Source organism: Bombus bifarius, unplaced genomic scaffold (assembly GCF_011952205.1).
Source record: "Bombus bifarius isolate JDL3187 unplaced genomic scaffold, Bbif_JDL3187 scf7180000008381, whole genome shotgun sequence".
In the NCBI taxonomy this organism is placed as follows: domain Eukaryota; kingdom Metazoa; phylum Arthropoda; class Insecta; order Hymenoptera; family Apidae; genus Bombus; species Bombus bifarius.
Genome location: NW_022884630.1, coordinates 193,810 through 209,941, shown reverse-complemented (window position 1 = coordinate 209,941; position 16,132 = coordinate 193,810). Strand labels below are relative to the sequence as shown.

Genomic DNA, 16,132 nt, shown 5'->3' with positions numbered 1-16,132 from the left:
ATGTCCATGCCAACAACATTTAAAACACCTAGGACCTTCCGAGTTGCTCGGTCAATCTGCACTGACATGTTCTTTATCACCGCAATTATAACATCTTTTATCCTTCACTACATTTCCAGATTGACTATGCTCCTTGTTGTTTTCGGTTTTGACCGGCTTCGCAGTCGACTTTGTTTTGCGACACTTTTGTTCTTCGTAGTGTAGGAAGTGTAGTTGGAGCTAGGTGAAAAGAGAATTCGCGTTTCGTTCCGGGACTACCGGTAGACTCGTCAGTGAGGCTATGCCCGGTAGTCCCTGCCTTAGACGTAGAGGGAGTATCGCTAGGTGCGGTATTTGTATCGTGCGCCCGTATATTCGATCCCTAGCGAGACAGGCAGACTCGTTGTCGTCGTAGTAGCCCTCTGGTGTTGACGGTTGGTATCCGCGGATCGCCCGGGAGGTGTTACGACCGCGTTGATGCCTCGGCCTGTCGGCGTCTTGTTGATATCGATCCGCCACAGTAGATAACTAATCTTAGCCCTTTTCTACCTTTGCTTCCACTTCCATATCCACATGACTAGCTATTTCGAACATGCGGTACATATAAGCCAAGCATGCTTCATCGCTTCTTCTTTTCGTTTTCTCAATTCTCTTGTGTACTTGCAAACTATTAATTTTTTTTAGAATTCTTTAATTGGTCCTCGCTTCAACTCATGCCAAGTCCTAGCATTGCATTCGATACTCGCAAGTATCCTTGTTGATCCTCTCAACATAATCACTCCTAAACTAAACAACTAAACTCCTCAACTAAACAATCCTCGCATAAATTGCCTTTTGTGCTTCTGACCACATGCACATGTTTACAATTTCTTCGAGCGATTCGAATCATCCATTGACATTTTCACTTTTGTCGTCACTGAATGTTTCTAATGCGTCCTCGACGTCTTTAAAACTCAATGTTGATCCAACCTGTGCTTTAAGACAGTATTTGTCACAATCTTGGCGCACATCTCGTGTGCTTCTCCTGCGTTCTCTTATGTCTTCTTCATCGTCTTCAACCTCACTTTTTCATCCATGTTTGTATTGTTTTCTTCCATGACCGCCTGCAGCCGTGCACGTAGTGCGGGTTTTCCCGTCGTTTCTAATCCCAAACTAGCGAGACGCACTCTCAACTCTTTCGCCTTCAGCTTCTCGAGATTTTCGTCTTCGACTCGATCGCACTTAGCTCTTAGCACGGTTGCTGAGCCTCGCTGGTCCGTCGACCCTTCACCGCTTGTTGATCCCTTAAGATTCGATTGTTCAACACTACACGCTCGACTCAGTCTGGCAATCAACACTGACCTCGCACTAGATATTGGTAAATTCATCTTTGAGAGCTTACTCCTCAATTCTTCCAGCGTCAAACTTTCTTCACTTGACAATTGTCCGTCTTCAACATTTGCCATTTTTTATTTTTTCAACACTATTCTTCAAATGATAAACTACACTAATTTTAACTGTCTACGATATCGTCACCGATATCAGACCGCGCACCGGAAAATTTAATACTAGCACGAGTTGATCCCGGCTGAGCCCCCAATTTGTAGGAAATGGTATAGTGCTAGTAGGTTTGATAACAGTATTGTATTTTCGGACGTTCGCGGGGAGGCGCGATCTCGAAGAAGCGCGCCAACGGAAGTCGTAAATTCCCGTTACGATTTGATTAATCGACGCCACGAATCGTTCGATACCTTATTTCTTATGAGATAATAAGGGTAGTTGATTGAATATAACGCTGCTATTAACAGGTTACTATATATTTTGAATGATCCAACAACTTCATCAGTGTGATACAAGCTTAAGTATTTGAAATGGCAACTCCGAATGAGTACGACCTGAGACTCCTTTCATGTTGACGATAGTGGTGATATATCTCATGTCGATTGACTATTTTCAACTTGTAGATTCTTGCTGTTCCTTGCACTGTCCTCTGACTCGAGTTGATGTAGACTCACTGGTCACTCTTATGTTGGTACGGAGGAAAGTTCGGTGTAGGTGTGCCCTTGGACGAAGAATGCGGATTCCTTGGTCACACTTTGCGTCAGGAAAGTGTGAACAAGGAATCCACGATGCCGATTGGTTATGACCCACGTTAATGAATGAAAGTATGAGGAGGAAGCTTCCTACCAACGTGGCTCGTGGGTGACCATGTTCGTGGGAAAAACCAGCTTTTTCGTTAGACAAATATTCGTTTTTCCCATTAGGTGGCTACCCACTTTCTCCGTGATTTTTAAGAGGGCCTAATAAACTCAAGGACTTATCTAAGGACCAGCCATAAACCGAAAACACTTATAGGATTAGAAAATCCTTCCGGATAAGCACATTAACTTGAAAACATGTGTTAACAATTAAGTTAAAAAGTTAAGGTTTATGGTGGGTCCTTAGGTTTATTGAGGATTGAAATGACGGTACGTAGACCGTAAGCTGCCAGGCAATGAAGGACGTCGCACGAACCATCTCATGCGACGTAACAGGTATGATTGTTACAATATCGTTTGATGCTTCGTCAATCTATCTTTACGCAGTCACTATTCGTTACTAATTAATCTCGTTACAATGGTTCTCTTTTAAATACACTGACCACCCTCTTTGACAGCGCTGATAACGCTCCTTGACAACGCTGACAATGATCCTTGACAACACTGACAACACACCCGATATCTCCCAAGCAATCAAATCAGAAATAAAATGTCTCATCATTATAACATTAATTATTTATATTAAAGATATCATGAATTATAATGTTATATATTATTATAGTATTATTGTTATTCGGCCATAATTGAACTACAATATTGTAGTATCGTAAACTATCACAATTAGTTTATTAATAATTAATGGATTAAACAGATGTTAATTAAACAGAAAGCAATGGTTATTTAACATAAACTAATCGTAGTAATGTATTATAATTAAGACAACTAGATAATTAATTAACAATTCTCGTCAACGCAAATTCAACTCTCTCTTAACAACGCTAACAACACAGTTTATTGTCCCCTAGCAACCCGTTGTCTTTTGACTTAGCCGCACTACGTACATGCTCAGCAACCGCTTGTTTATAATTCACACCTCAGGAACCGCTTGTTTACAATCCACACAACACCCCCTCGTCCATGATACTACAATATTATTGTTAAGAATATTATATTATAAGTTTATGGAAAACAGTATGATAAATACAATATTTGCACTCTCACGAAATCGAATATAATATCGCGTTTCGCGTATTCGTTTCTCACTAATTCTACGACACATCAACACAACGAACTTCACACGACCACGATAAATTCAACTCTGACAGCATTTTCCATTTTCATTTTCATTTCCAGCATTTCTCATTTTTCCCTTAACATACCTTTGTAACGCTCACAACACTCCTTGACAACATTAACATATCTTGACAACGCTAATAAACAATTACCCCTCACGCCACGTCATTCGCTGACATCACACTATCTCACAACTTCGGCCATTCTAACAAACCCATCTGCCCTCAGATATGCCCAATATTACTAATTTCACTTGCGCTCCTGATTTCTTGTTTTTCTGCATCGACTATCAACCTCAATGGATGACGATTATCCTTCGTTGTCTTCAAAATCGTCATCATCTTCAGTATCCTCGTCAAATTTTAATGGTTTAACCCATGGCTTCTTATGATCAGCTGCGGTGCTTGTTTTCTGCGGTCAGAAAACTTGCTCACCCACTTTTTTTTTCGTGGAGGAAACCTTCATAGGCACCCCGCGCCCCTCCGGGGAGAGGGCGCTGGGTAGTGCCGGATTCTTACCGGCTAAAACCTCCACGGTGGCCTGTCCTGACGCCTGAGTCGAGATGCACCCGGGATCTCTCCCGAATTACTCCGGTTGCCCCCGGGCGTCTATCTCTCCTTCTTTGTCGAAGGGAGGCGTCCTGCTCTTCTTGGACCGCTGGGGGGGAACCACGCCCCCCAGCGCCTCGCTCCTGCTGCGTCATCCTGGGACCCCGTCCCCTGACGCCTCTTCCTGGTTCGACGTGGTCCTGGCAGGCGTGGGGCCCACTAACTTCTCCGAAAATTCTCCGCACCGGATCGGCGCACTGGCAGGTGCCGCGGACACCGCCAGCTGCCATCCGTCTATGAGAGAATATCAGATCCGTCGGGATGCTCACAGGACTCCGTGGGGGCCACCAACTTCTCCGAAATTTCCGCACCGGATCGGCGAACTGGCTAGTGTCGCGGGCACCGGCCAGCCGCCACCCGACTATAAGAAATATCAGATCCATCGGTGTTTTCCCAGGGTAGTCCTGTGTCCCGGGGGCTTCTGCTTGCCTCGTGCTCCTTGGATGGTCCCGGAAAAATGGCTTCGGTGCGCCTCCTTCCTTCTTTCGTCAACGCCTCACGGAGCGGTCACCCATCCTAGACCGCTCCGTGACCGCTGCTGCTTAACTTTCGTGATCGGCCGGGAACGAGTGTTTCCAGCGCGGCTAACGGCGTTGACACCCACTTTGATAACTTCGTAACGGTCCTTGCCCTTTACCGATGTTACTTTGTATGGACCCAAAAAACTTTGGTAGTAACTTTGTACCTGTTTCGAACTGAGTACGTTTCATTGCTACTAAATCACTAATTTTATATTTCGTGGCAGTTTTACGACGTTTACTGTATGTTCTTTTGTTTTCTTCCTGGATTTTTGCAATATTTTCCTTGGCCTCTAATCTCATCTTCGTGCCATCTTCTTCAAAAATATTCGCCAGTTCTTCATCTATCAGTTGCTTTATTTCTTGGTCTCCCTTAAGTCTTATTTATTCTCCGATTAGTAGTTCAAATGGTGTCTTCTTAATACTCCGGTTATGGCTTGCATTTATAATTTGTTGCACTCTGCCCACGTGTTTCCACCATTCCGCTGGATTGCTTATAGAAACTTTCGTTAGAACAGGTATGATTGTTCCGTTCATTCTTTCCACCTGACCATTTCCGCGCGGTATACCCGTAGTAATTAGTATGTGCTCGATGTTTTCCTCTTGACAATACTCTTTAAATGCTTTCGAAGTGAACGCTGAACCGCGGTCTAACACTAAGTGTCTTGGATTTCCAAAAATTAATGCCTGCAACTTTAGTTTACTTAACGCCTCTTCCGTTAGTAGTTCTAGTAGTTTTGGTTGGGTGTAAACTTGGTGAACGCATCGATAATCATAAAAATATGGTTATAAGATTTTTTCGTCGACGGCATCGGTCCTAGGTAATTAATATGATATGTATCTAATGGTACAGCTCTTTTTCCTATGGGATATAACACTCCCTCGCCTTTCCCTTTCTTCTTTTCTGCCAACACGCACTGTATACGGTTGTTAATTATTCTTTTAACTTTCTCTTCCATGTTGGGAAACCAATAATCTCTTTTGAGCATTATCATCGTTTTGGCACTGTTAAAATGTCCTTGTTCATGTGCTAATTTGATAATGTCCCACTGCATCGATTTCGGCACAACTATTGTCTCACCACCCTCAGTCTCGCGATATAAAAATCCATTTTTCGTTAACGTAAAGTTATTTTTCTTCTTATCACGTACTGCCGCAACTATTTTCTTTATTTCCTGATCTCCTTCTTGTGCTTTGCGAATTCGATCCATCAAACCGCTTCGACCCTCCTGTACTAATAACACTTCTACTGTATTCCGACTAAGCGCGTCCACATGACGCATCGCCGTACCTGGTCTATGCTCGATTATATAATCAAATTGTTCAATTAAAAGTGCTCAATGCGCCACTCGCAAACATACATCTTTCTTTTTTAATGTCCAAACAAACGCGTTACAGTCTGTCACTATTTTAAATGGTATATTTAGTAAATAAACACGGAATTTCTTTAATGCTTTAACTACCGCTAATATTTCTAACTCGTAGCTCGTGCATTTTTCTTCCGTGGAGGACGTCTTCCAGCTGGCATAGTATACAGAATGAAATTTACCGTCATCAGCACTTTTCTGTAACATTATTGCCCCTAATCCTTCTTTACAAGCATCAGTATGAAGTTCGGTCTCAGCTCCTACTTGATACAATCTAAGTACCGGGTTTTCAATTAAGGCTTTTTTTAGTCTTTCAAATGCCTCCTTCTCTAACTGTCCAAATTTAAATCCAACGTTGTTTTTTAATAATTCCGATAATGGTCGCGCAATCACGGCATACGATTCTATGAATTTACGGAAATATCCTGCTAAACCCAAAAAACTCTGTACCTGCTTGGTCGTCTTAGGTTCTGAAAATCTTGACACTGTCAACGTCTCCTGCTGCGATGGTCGAATTTTTCCATTTTCAATGATGTACCCGAGATAATTCACTTGTTTGACTAAAAAACTACATTTTCGCCAGTTTTAGTCCATATTCACTCCCAGTTTTTAATACTTGTCTCAGTTTTCCAATTGCCTCACTCTCGGTCTCTGCAACTATAAGATCGTCCAGATACGCTAACACAATTCCATCGTTGATTAAAGATCGAAACACTGCACGAACATGTCGCTGAAACACAGCAGGTGAATTGCACAAATCGAACGGTGCTTTTAAAAATTCATAATGTCCATCAGGAACCACGAAAGCTGTGTATTTAACATTATTCTCGTCGATTGGGGCATGGAAAAACCCGTCCTTTAGATCTAATGCGGAAAATATTTTCGCTTTCTGTAGTCTACCTAACTGGTCTTCTGTTAATGGTTACGGGTTCCTATCTTTAACAATTTTTCTGTTTAATAATCTATAATCTACACACAGTCGCGGTTCGCCATTTTTTTCTCCACTACCACAATAGGACTTGCATATTCTGACACACTATGACGTATAATTTTTTCACTTAACCACCGATCGATGATTTTATTAACCTGTTTCCTTTGTTCTGCTGACAATCTCCGTGGGTTTTGGTATACTGGTGCATCATCTTCAAGTATGATTTTCATGCGTACACCTGTGTCCTTTTTCTTCGTCACTGTATATTCACTAATCAAATTTTTAATATCGTCTCTGGTTTTTTTATCTTCAATATGGTCCAACTCGACCAGATCTCGGTCGTTTTGTTTACTACATACGTCTATATTTAACACTTCATTCCATTCACTACCTTCGGCAGCACACTGGTTCTCACGTATTTCTTTTTTAATTTGTTTAAACTTTACTTTTTTTCTCTCTTACTTGCATTTGTTCAGTTAATTCAATACTTAATAGTACATCGTGTCCCAAGAAGTTATCGGGAACTACATCAAAATCTAGCGTTGCCTTTAAACCGTCAATCATTATATCCGTTTTGAATCGTCCCATGGTGTGTACGTCAACGGCGCCTATACTATCGAATCTAATAATTCTTTTCTCAAGTTGTGGTGCTCCTAAACGCAAATACATACTCATTCTTATTAAATTAAGATCACTTCCTGTGTCGTCTATCTTTGCCACTACATTCATGTTCATAATCTTTATTTGCTTGACCCCTTTTTTATTTTCATTTCTCCACCCATCATAACGCGTTTTATCCTTTAGTATATTTGCACAGTTTGATGAAATGCATCCGAATTCTCTACATTTAAAATATTTAGGACCTCTCGATATGTTCGGACAATCGGCACTCACATGTTCCCTATCGCCGCAATTATGACACCTTCTATACTTCACTACTCTTCTAGATTGCCTGTTTTTTCTGCTGTCCTCTGCTGTGACCGATCTCACAGACGACTCTGCTATGCGGGATTTTTGTTCCTCATAGATGATTAGATTTTCCTTTAGTTCTTTCATTGATTTAGCTCCATAAAGTATAAAGTATAAAGTCTTTATTGACTTCTTTGTCTCTTATTCCTTCTACGATGTACCGCATTTTCGCTGCTTCTTCCATATCCACGTGACTAGCTATTCCAAGCATTCGGTACATGTAGGCCGTACATCCTTCGTCATCTCTTTTATTTGCCAAGATTAAAGAGAGATTAAAGATTATTTGCCAAGGTGTATTTGCCAAGTATTACATTTTTTTGAAAATTCCTTTATTAGTCCTCTTTTTAATTCACGCCAAGTTCTAGCATGGCACTCACGATTCACAAATATTTTTGCAGATCCTCTCATCAGCTTTTTTGTATAAATTACTTTCTGTTCTTCTGTCCACATACACATGCTTGCCGTTTCTTCAAACGTCTTGAACCATTGACTGATATTTTCATTGTTTTCGCCCGTAGAAACTTCTAAGGCGTCTTGGACATCCTGAAAACTTAATGTTGTACGCCTACGTGTCTTTCTACAGCATTTGTCACAATTCTGATGTATATCTCGCGCGCTCCTTCTGCGTTCACTTTCACCTTCTTCATCGTCTTCCGTTTCACTCTTGTAGTCAGTTTCTTCCTCCGACGACGCATCTTCTACCAAGGCCGCCTGTAGTCGCTCACGTAATTCAGCTTTTCTTCCTTTCGTCTCTAGTCCCATACTAGCTAGACGTTCTCTTAATTCCTTTGTCCTAAGCCTCTCGAGATTTTTGCCTACATCTCGATCTCGCTTAGTTGTTGGTATGGTCCCCGAACCACGCTTCTCCGCAGACCTTTCACCGTTCGCTTGCTCTTTGAGATTTGATTGACCAGCACTACACACACGCTCGATTTAGCCCTGGCTACCAACATTGACCTTGCACCAGATATCGGTAGATTCATCTGAGCAAGCTTGTTTCTTAATTCCTCCATCGTTAGATTCTCCTCACTAGAAAATTTTTCCTCTTCACAATTTGCCATCTTAGACTTTACAATAATGTCTTTGAATACACACGATATTATTAGCAACAGCTAACGATCTCTTATCACACCGCTTCCCGAAATTTTAGATTGGCACGGTTTTAAAAATAAATCCCGGACGAGCCCCCAATTTGTAGGAATGCTATATTATAAGTTTATAGAAAACAGTATGATAAATACAATATCGTTGCACTCTCACGAAATCAAATATAATACAGCGTTTCGCGTATTCGTTTCTCACTAATTCTACGACACAACACAACGAACTTAACACGACCACGATAAATTCAACTCTGACAGCATTTTCCATGCTCATTTTTCCCTTAACATACCTTGGTAATGCTCACAACACTCCTTGACAACATTAACATATCTTGACAACGTTAATAAACAATTACCCCTCACGCCTCGACATTCCCTGACATCACACTATCCCATATTATTATACTATTACTGTTACACAGGGTCTTCGACTAGAGACTTAAAAAACTTAATGGCTAATCCTTGAAGATAAAATGAAATAAAAATAAAAAATAAAAAAATTACTTTTCGGCTTTGCTTCTTAGTTGCTGACATTTAAAATTTAGCCCTGTGTGATTTTTTTGTGGACACCCGCGGGTGGGACAATTGTAGTGCGTGTGTGAAATTTGTATAAAAATTGTTTAGATATGCTGTTATTTGTTAATTAACTATGGAGGCAAAGGATTAGAATAAACATTAATCCTCTCTATTCGAAAATCTCATGAGACGGTTTTCGATATGCTGTTATGGATTTTAATGAGTAGGCAGGAATAACGTTTAATCAACGATTTTTCATACTTAAAATGGTTTAACGTTTTCAAATGTCATAATCTTCTTTTCTGCGACTTGTGCGAGGTAAGCTGCTGCTTATGCATCGTTCGATTTGAGCATCCCTGTGCACCCCGCTGCATAGGCTGACCTATCTAATTGAGTTCATGTAAGGAGGTTTGCTCGCGCACAGGGATATCTCGGCTAATATTTAATTGCCAATAATTAAAGAACAAAGCCGGAAACACAATTTTTTTATTCCTGATTTCTATCTTGTTTTAACATCAAGAATTATCCTTTAAACTTTTTTACACTTGTAGCCGAACACCATGCATACGTAAGAAAAAAATTTATATAGAAAAGTTATTCAAAATATCGACTTCTACAACATGTCCAAAAATCATTGAAATCGGAGGGTAGTTTATGTTTCAACCCGATATGTGTTATAATATTCGATTGTTTGGAAAATTCGTAGTTAAATTTTAAAAAAGTTAAAAAATAATGTACGTTTATATATAGAATTAATATTATTTTCCTGCTTTTTGCCAATGAGTTTACTATATATCATAATCGAGTTTTCAAAACTTCTTCTTCCCTTATTAGTGATGAATCAATCTAAGTAGTAGTATGTAAAAATCAAAATAAATAACATGCGGACCATGTTTTATTCGGTGGATATTATAAATGGGATAGAAGTGGCAGAACATCCCATTTAACCACTACTTTTTATTTCAACAATTTGCATTGTAATTTCTAGATGTCTTTCCTAGATTACTGTACTTATTTATAGTTCCTATTTGTTCAAATTTTATGTTTTGCTATATGATAGATATTCATAATAAATAATTCCCTCCCATTTTAGAAAAATATAAAATAAAGTTCGTCAGAAACAACAGGAACTTTTCGAACAACTTAATAGGTGAAATAAAGTTCTATTTACAATTAGATTGAAAAAAATTTTTAATCGTAATGGAAATATTCACACATCCTGCGTAACTCATGCCGATTTTTCAATGATCCCCGCAATTAAATCTTATAGGAATTTGTTCTCATCCTCATCAAAGATGTATACAAAGATATTGGGTATGTGGACCGTCCAAGTGACGATAGATTAACAGTATTATTGAGAGGTGAATTGAACAAGTGGGCTTGCAACTATGGTCACGAAACCTGCGTGCAGACATTCACTAGAATGTTCCAGCAATGGGCAAAATATAACATAACGTAAGGGAATTAAAGTTTGTCGATATTATTTAAGCCTGGTACAAATTTAATAAGCAATCTCAAAACAGGTATTTTCGTATAACACAGTCATTAAGTTCTTAAAAAATGTCATACTATATGAATTTGTGTTATATACACGGAATTACTGATATAAAATGTAGAATTGTATTATTATGAGAAAAATATATCGGTTTTGTACTTTCAAATTATTTTCTTCGTCTTTTTTGTAACTAAATGGATCATCAATACATCAACTTGCACTCAGTCACTTATTTTTAATAATCGATAATTAAATGTATAAATAAATCAATGTATAATGATATTATATATAATTGTTTCTATAATAATACTAAGATAAATACAGCTTAATACACTCATTTTTAACTATAGATCGTTCATATCTGAATCTGAATTCTTATCTTATGGTTACAATCTAATAGAAAATTGTAAAACCTCCATTTCAATTCTAAAACATATTAACAGTCATATATATTCTTAAATAGAATAGTTATACTAAATTACTAATTAGGAAATAGAATTACTAACTAACTCGAGATTACAATATTTTACTTGTGGCAGTAGAAATAACAAAAATGTATATGATTGTGGTGGTAAATTAATAATTAATTTCGCCTATTACTATACCTTTTAGGATTAAACCCAACCAGCGACCTGTCGCATATTGCATGGGCGTGAAATATGGAACGAAAGAAGACTGGGAATTTTTATGGGATAAATATAATAATTCAAACTCCGCAACTGAACAAGTGGTTATACTAGAGGCACTCGGTTGTACCGAGGATGTTGTTCTCTTAGAGAAGTTAGAATCCTATTCTTGCTTATATTATTAGACAGCCGATGTTTATGCAAATTGATATTATGGATATCATTAAATAAGTGATATTAAATAAGAACCTAAATAGAAACTTGTTTTGTCCCCTAAATATTGCAACGTATGTTTTAGTTCGGATATTATACATATGTACATGCATTTACATATAATGATATTCTACATGTATATATATGCCCATACAAAAATATATACATGTGTAATATCATTGTATATATATACATAATCCGCATATATAGCATTTTGACATCTTTAAACATCAGAAATGCATAAACATTCGTAGTTTTTTTATTACACATAGAGATGTATCGTTCAGGGTTCACGATTTTGTTATATTACTTTTACAGATACCTGTTATACGCGCTAAAGAATTTCGAAGAAGGCAGAATTCGAATGCAAGACAATTCCGCCGTGTTCTCCGCAGTTCACAGTTCCAGTGCTTTTGGCGCAGAGTTTGTGTTAAATTTCGTCGCGAAACATTCCACTGAAATGATCAAATTGTATGTTCTAAACTTAACAAAAAAATGTATCGTTTCATATCTTCTATTAATGCTACTTACTTGTTGTTATAGTAAATATTGATATAATATAATTTAATTCTACATTTTACACGTTTGGAAAAGTCGTAGCGTTTCCAGAATTGTTAAAATATGCTAACTTGGGAGAAATATTTCTAGGATACTACAATAAATGTAGCAATTAGTGAGGCAAATTTAAAACTAATTAGTAGAAAAGGCGTTTCTTAATAAGACATCATTAAACTATAATTGGACAATATCCTAAAAATATTGGATCTCATCCCCAGCTAAAATGTTCAACTTCAACAGTTGTTCAACTTTATCAAATTTATCATTTACTCTTTCCACATTTTTTTTAATGTCAAGAAATAAAATAATGAGGAGTACTGCAAAACCATTTGAATTAATCAATTACCAAAACGAATGAAAAGTTCTTTAGCAATATAAAATTTAAGTAACAGTATTACGATTTTATGAATTTTTTTTAAATACAAAGTTTTTTAAAAACAAAAAATTCTAATTCTACTACATTTAAGTCTTTCTTCATTTGTCTATGAATTATTCAAATTAATATCTTATCTTTAAATTTATCTTAAATTGCACTGCGAATTCTCCAAACAAGTACTTTTTAAAATAATTTTTCTTAAATTTCACCATGACTTTTTTAGCAGTCCAATAAATATTAATATTAATATAATAAAACACCTGTTTCAGTTATAATGGAACAGAGACAATTTCAAGTATCCTGTCATCAGCCTCCAAACGTTTCTCCACTCAAAAATTAGTGGATAAATTCGAAAATTTGATCAAGCAACGCCAAGCTGAATTCAAGAATATCTTAAATTCGTTGAACAATTCGTTAGAACTAGCAAAATACGAATTGTCGTGGTTGAAGAAGTACACTAGACCAATTATGTCATGGGTAATTGATTTCAATGACAAGCACCGCCAAGATACAGATTATTATCGTCTACCCACGAGCATTACTCCTAACTCTTATTCCATCTGGATAACCACTGATTTAAGCGAACTCGACAATTTTACATTCAAAGGATCAGTGAAGATTAAAGCAACCGTTACGAACAAAACGAAGAATATCACTTTACATTCAGCAGGCTTAATCCATGAAAATATATCCATAGTCGTAGACAGTCAGAATGTTGTTATTGTAAAAACTGATGTTTACGAAAAGTATGATTTCCTAGTCATCGAGCTAGGAAAAGAATTGCAAGTTGGACAAAAATTACTTACTACGATAGAATATAGGGGATATTTAAATGAGAAAGACATGCGTGGATTTTATAGAAGTTCGTACATTGATGAAGATGGTCAAACAAGGTAAATAATTTACTCACACTGTGTCCGATCGCGGAGAGACGCGGTCGCGAGGAAAACGCGTCAGCGAGAGGCGTAAATTCTCGCTACGATTCGAATAATCGACGCCGCGAATTAGTCGTTCCCCTGTTTCGATTAAGATAACAGAGGTGGTTCAATGAGTTTAACACTGAATTAACATGGTTAACATAAACTTGTATATTTGACAATATTTAAAAATAATATAATGAACACGCCACAAATTATTTATCGATTATACAATTAGTTTGTTAGTAATTTGACCCGACTTTATAATATTTCTTGATGCATTTGTTAGACTAATCGACTTTAATTTTATTCGTCAGAACTTCTCCATGTTTGAATCCTCAAATGACACTGATTGCCCTTCGATCTCTTTCTGTCTTTTCTCAGAGACGACCCCCACTACGCTCGGGTCACGCCACCGTTCGCGCCTATGGTCACGTATGCCATCTTCTTTGTGTATATGAAATAACGGTCACGTTAAACGAATCGACATTTCTGGAACTCGCTGCTTAATGAATTATGCGCTTGCAGCTACATTGTGTATCTTTCGTCAGTCAGATAAGACTGTCTGCGACATTGTAGTGCCACGAGCGACGGTTAGGAATACGGCCTATAGTAAGCCTCGTAGCGTAGCATACTGCTATCGATAAATATTTAGACACTTGGTGCAATTTGATCGAAAAATTTATATTTTTGTTATATTGTGAAGGTTATAATGAAATAATTCTAAAACAAGGAACACACCTCTATTCTATTTATAAAAAGTATTGGAATATAGTCCTATTTTAATAAACAATTAAGTGTCTTTATCAAATACTGCAAATACTTATGTTTTATAATATTATTATATATTATTATTATACATTAAAATTATATATTGAAGCTACTCCTAATGTTGAATAGACGTAATTTTTGCATATTCGAAGTCATTCAACTCAGCTATCTACGTAGGACCAATTTTCATCCAACCTAAGTGTTGTTTTATTTATACTAGTTGATATATACTATTATACTAGTATATTTTTTTCAGCCTCTACTAGTCATTTAGCATAAAATCAGTGCTCAATCTTAGATTAAAGAGTTTTACTTGAAATATATTTTTATACCAACTTTGTAAAAAAGGAAGGTATCTCGATTCGACATTTATTTTCTTTTTATGTATGTTTATTTCTCCGAAACTGTATGACCAATGGGGATGTGTCTTTTTACATCTCGTAGGGCATGTTCTTCCACTGATCCAGCGACAACATTCTTTTTTGCATTTGTTAAACTATTTTTTTTGCAAAAATCCAATTTTTGTATATATTCATTGATTACTCAGGATTGAATTGCGCTATCGAAATGAAACCTTCCGCATCGCCTAGGGATAATCAGCCCGTTTGCAAAATTTCTCCAATTTGTTCATAGTGAACTATTGTCATTGCAAAGAATTTGGTGTTCACCAATTTCATCTTCGTATATTCAGAGATGGCTCTACAATTGTTGGACTAATACCAAGATGAGTCCAAAGAAGCAATCTGGGCAAGCATTTCAAATTGCGTTTTTCAATATAGGCTTCGATTCGTGTTTCCGTCGCAAGAACTATTATTCTGCGGATTCGTTTTTGGGCGAATTATAGAATTATAGAAATATCCTTTTCTATCATTGTTCAAAGTATATCGCTGACGGAGTACAGTTGCTCTATTCCTTATTCACATGCGGGACTGAACAGTTTTTTATTCATCAATAAGAATTAAGAATTGAAATAAATAATAAATAGATAGAAATAAATTACTCTCTTCTTAATGACATGGAAATCGTTTTACGGTTGTCCTGTATTAGTATTGATCGCTCCATTAAGAAATATGAAATAACAATTTTTTCGAAAAGAATGTTACCAAGTTGGACATGCGCTAAAAATCATGAAATAATTTATACTTTATTTGTATTTTATTTAGGCACATACGCAGCAACGATTAAGATTACTCATTTAATTACTCAACGGCATTTTCAACATATTACAACCTTGTTGAAGACGGCGCAAAATTAAAAATGCAACTCAGTCATTGTAACGATTGTATTTTGAACTATTGGCAAAGCTGCTGTATATATAATTCCACTAACTTGTGCACTATTAATACATCAAGCATAATTTGTATCCGTACGTATATTACAAGCGGCGGTTTTCAATTTGCCCAGTATTAAAACATGTTCTTTGTGACATTGCGTTATAATGCAGTGTAATTTAATGCAATTAAACATGAACTTGTTGAAATTTGAATAATGCAAATACAAACGAATTAAAGTTTGAATAATATAAATATAAACGAGTTGAACTTTTCCAGTATGGCGCTCAAGTATTGTTGTACTAGAAGCATTTTAAGGCGTATTGCGTCGCCTTCGAAAAGCTTGCAATATATTTAATATGCTGTTTAGTAAGTGATGATGAAAACAAGTGATCCTAATCGTTGTTACAAATACAAATAAAATATAAATTATTTCATACTTCTTAACACACGTCGAAATCGGTAATATTTTTTTCTCAAAAGATCTTTTACATACATTTGCAATAATATGGACGTGCCGAAACACTTATGGACGAGAACTTATGTACCTCGTATTTTTCTGTTTATGTGCGACGTTACGGAGTTTGAAAAATATTACAATAT

The 16,132-nt window shown here is 36.9% G+C and overlaps 1 protein-coding gene across 2 annotated transcripts in view; it reads left to right on the top strand.

The window, feature by feature from the left end:
* The window catches only part of LOC117212822 (putative aminopeptidase-2), a 74,989-nt gene that overhangs the window by 16,627 nt on the left and 42,230 nt on the right, over positions 1-16,132 (top strand). For both annotated transcript variants that reach the window (XM_033457881.1, XM_033457880.1), the window contains exons 9-12: positions 10,573-10,757; positions 11,410-11,577; positions 11,955-12,107; positions 12,840-13,463. In XM_033457881.1, coding sequence (XP_033313772.1) covers positions 10,573-10,757; positions 11,410-11,577; positions 11,955-12,107; positions 12,840-13,463 — 1,130 coding nt within the window. The remainder of the gene's footprint in view (positions 1-10,572; positions 10,758-11,409; positions 11,578-11,954; positions 12,108-12,839; positions 13,464-16,132) is intronic.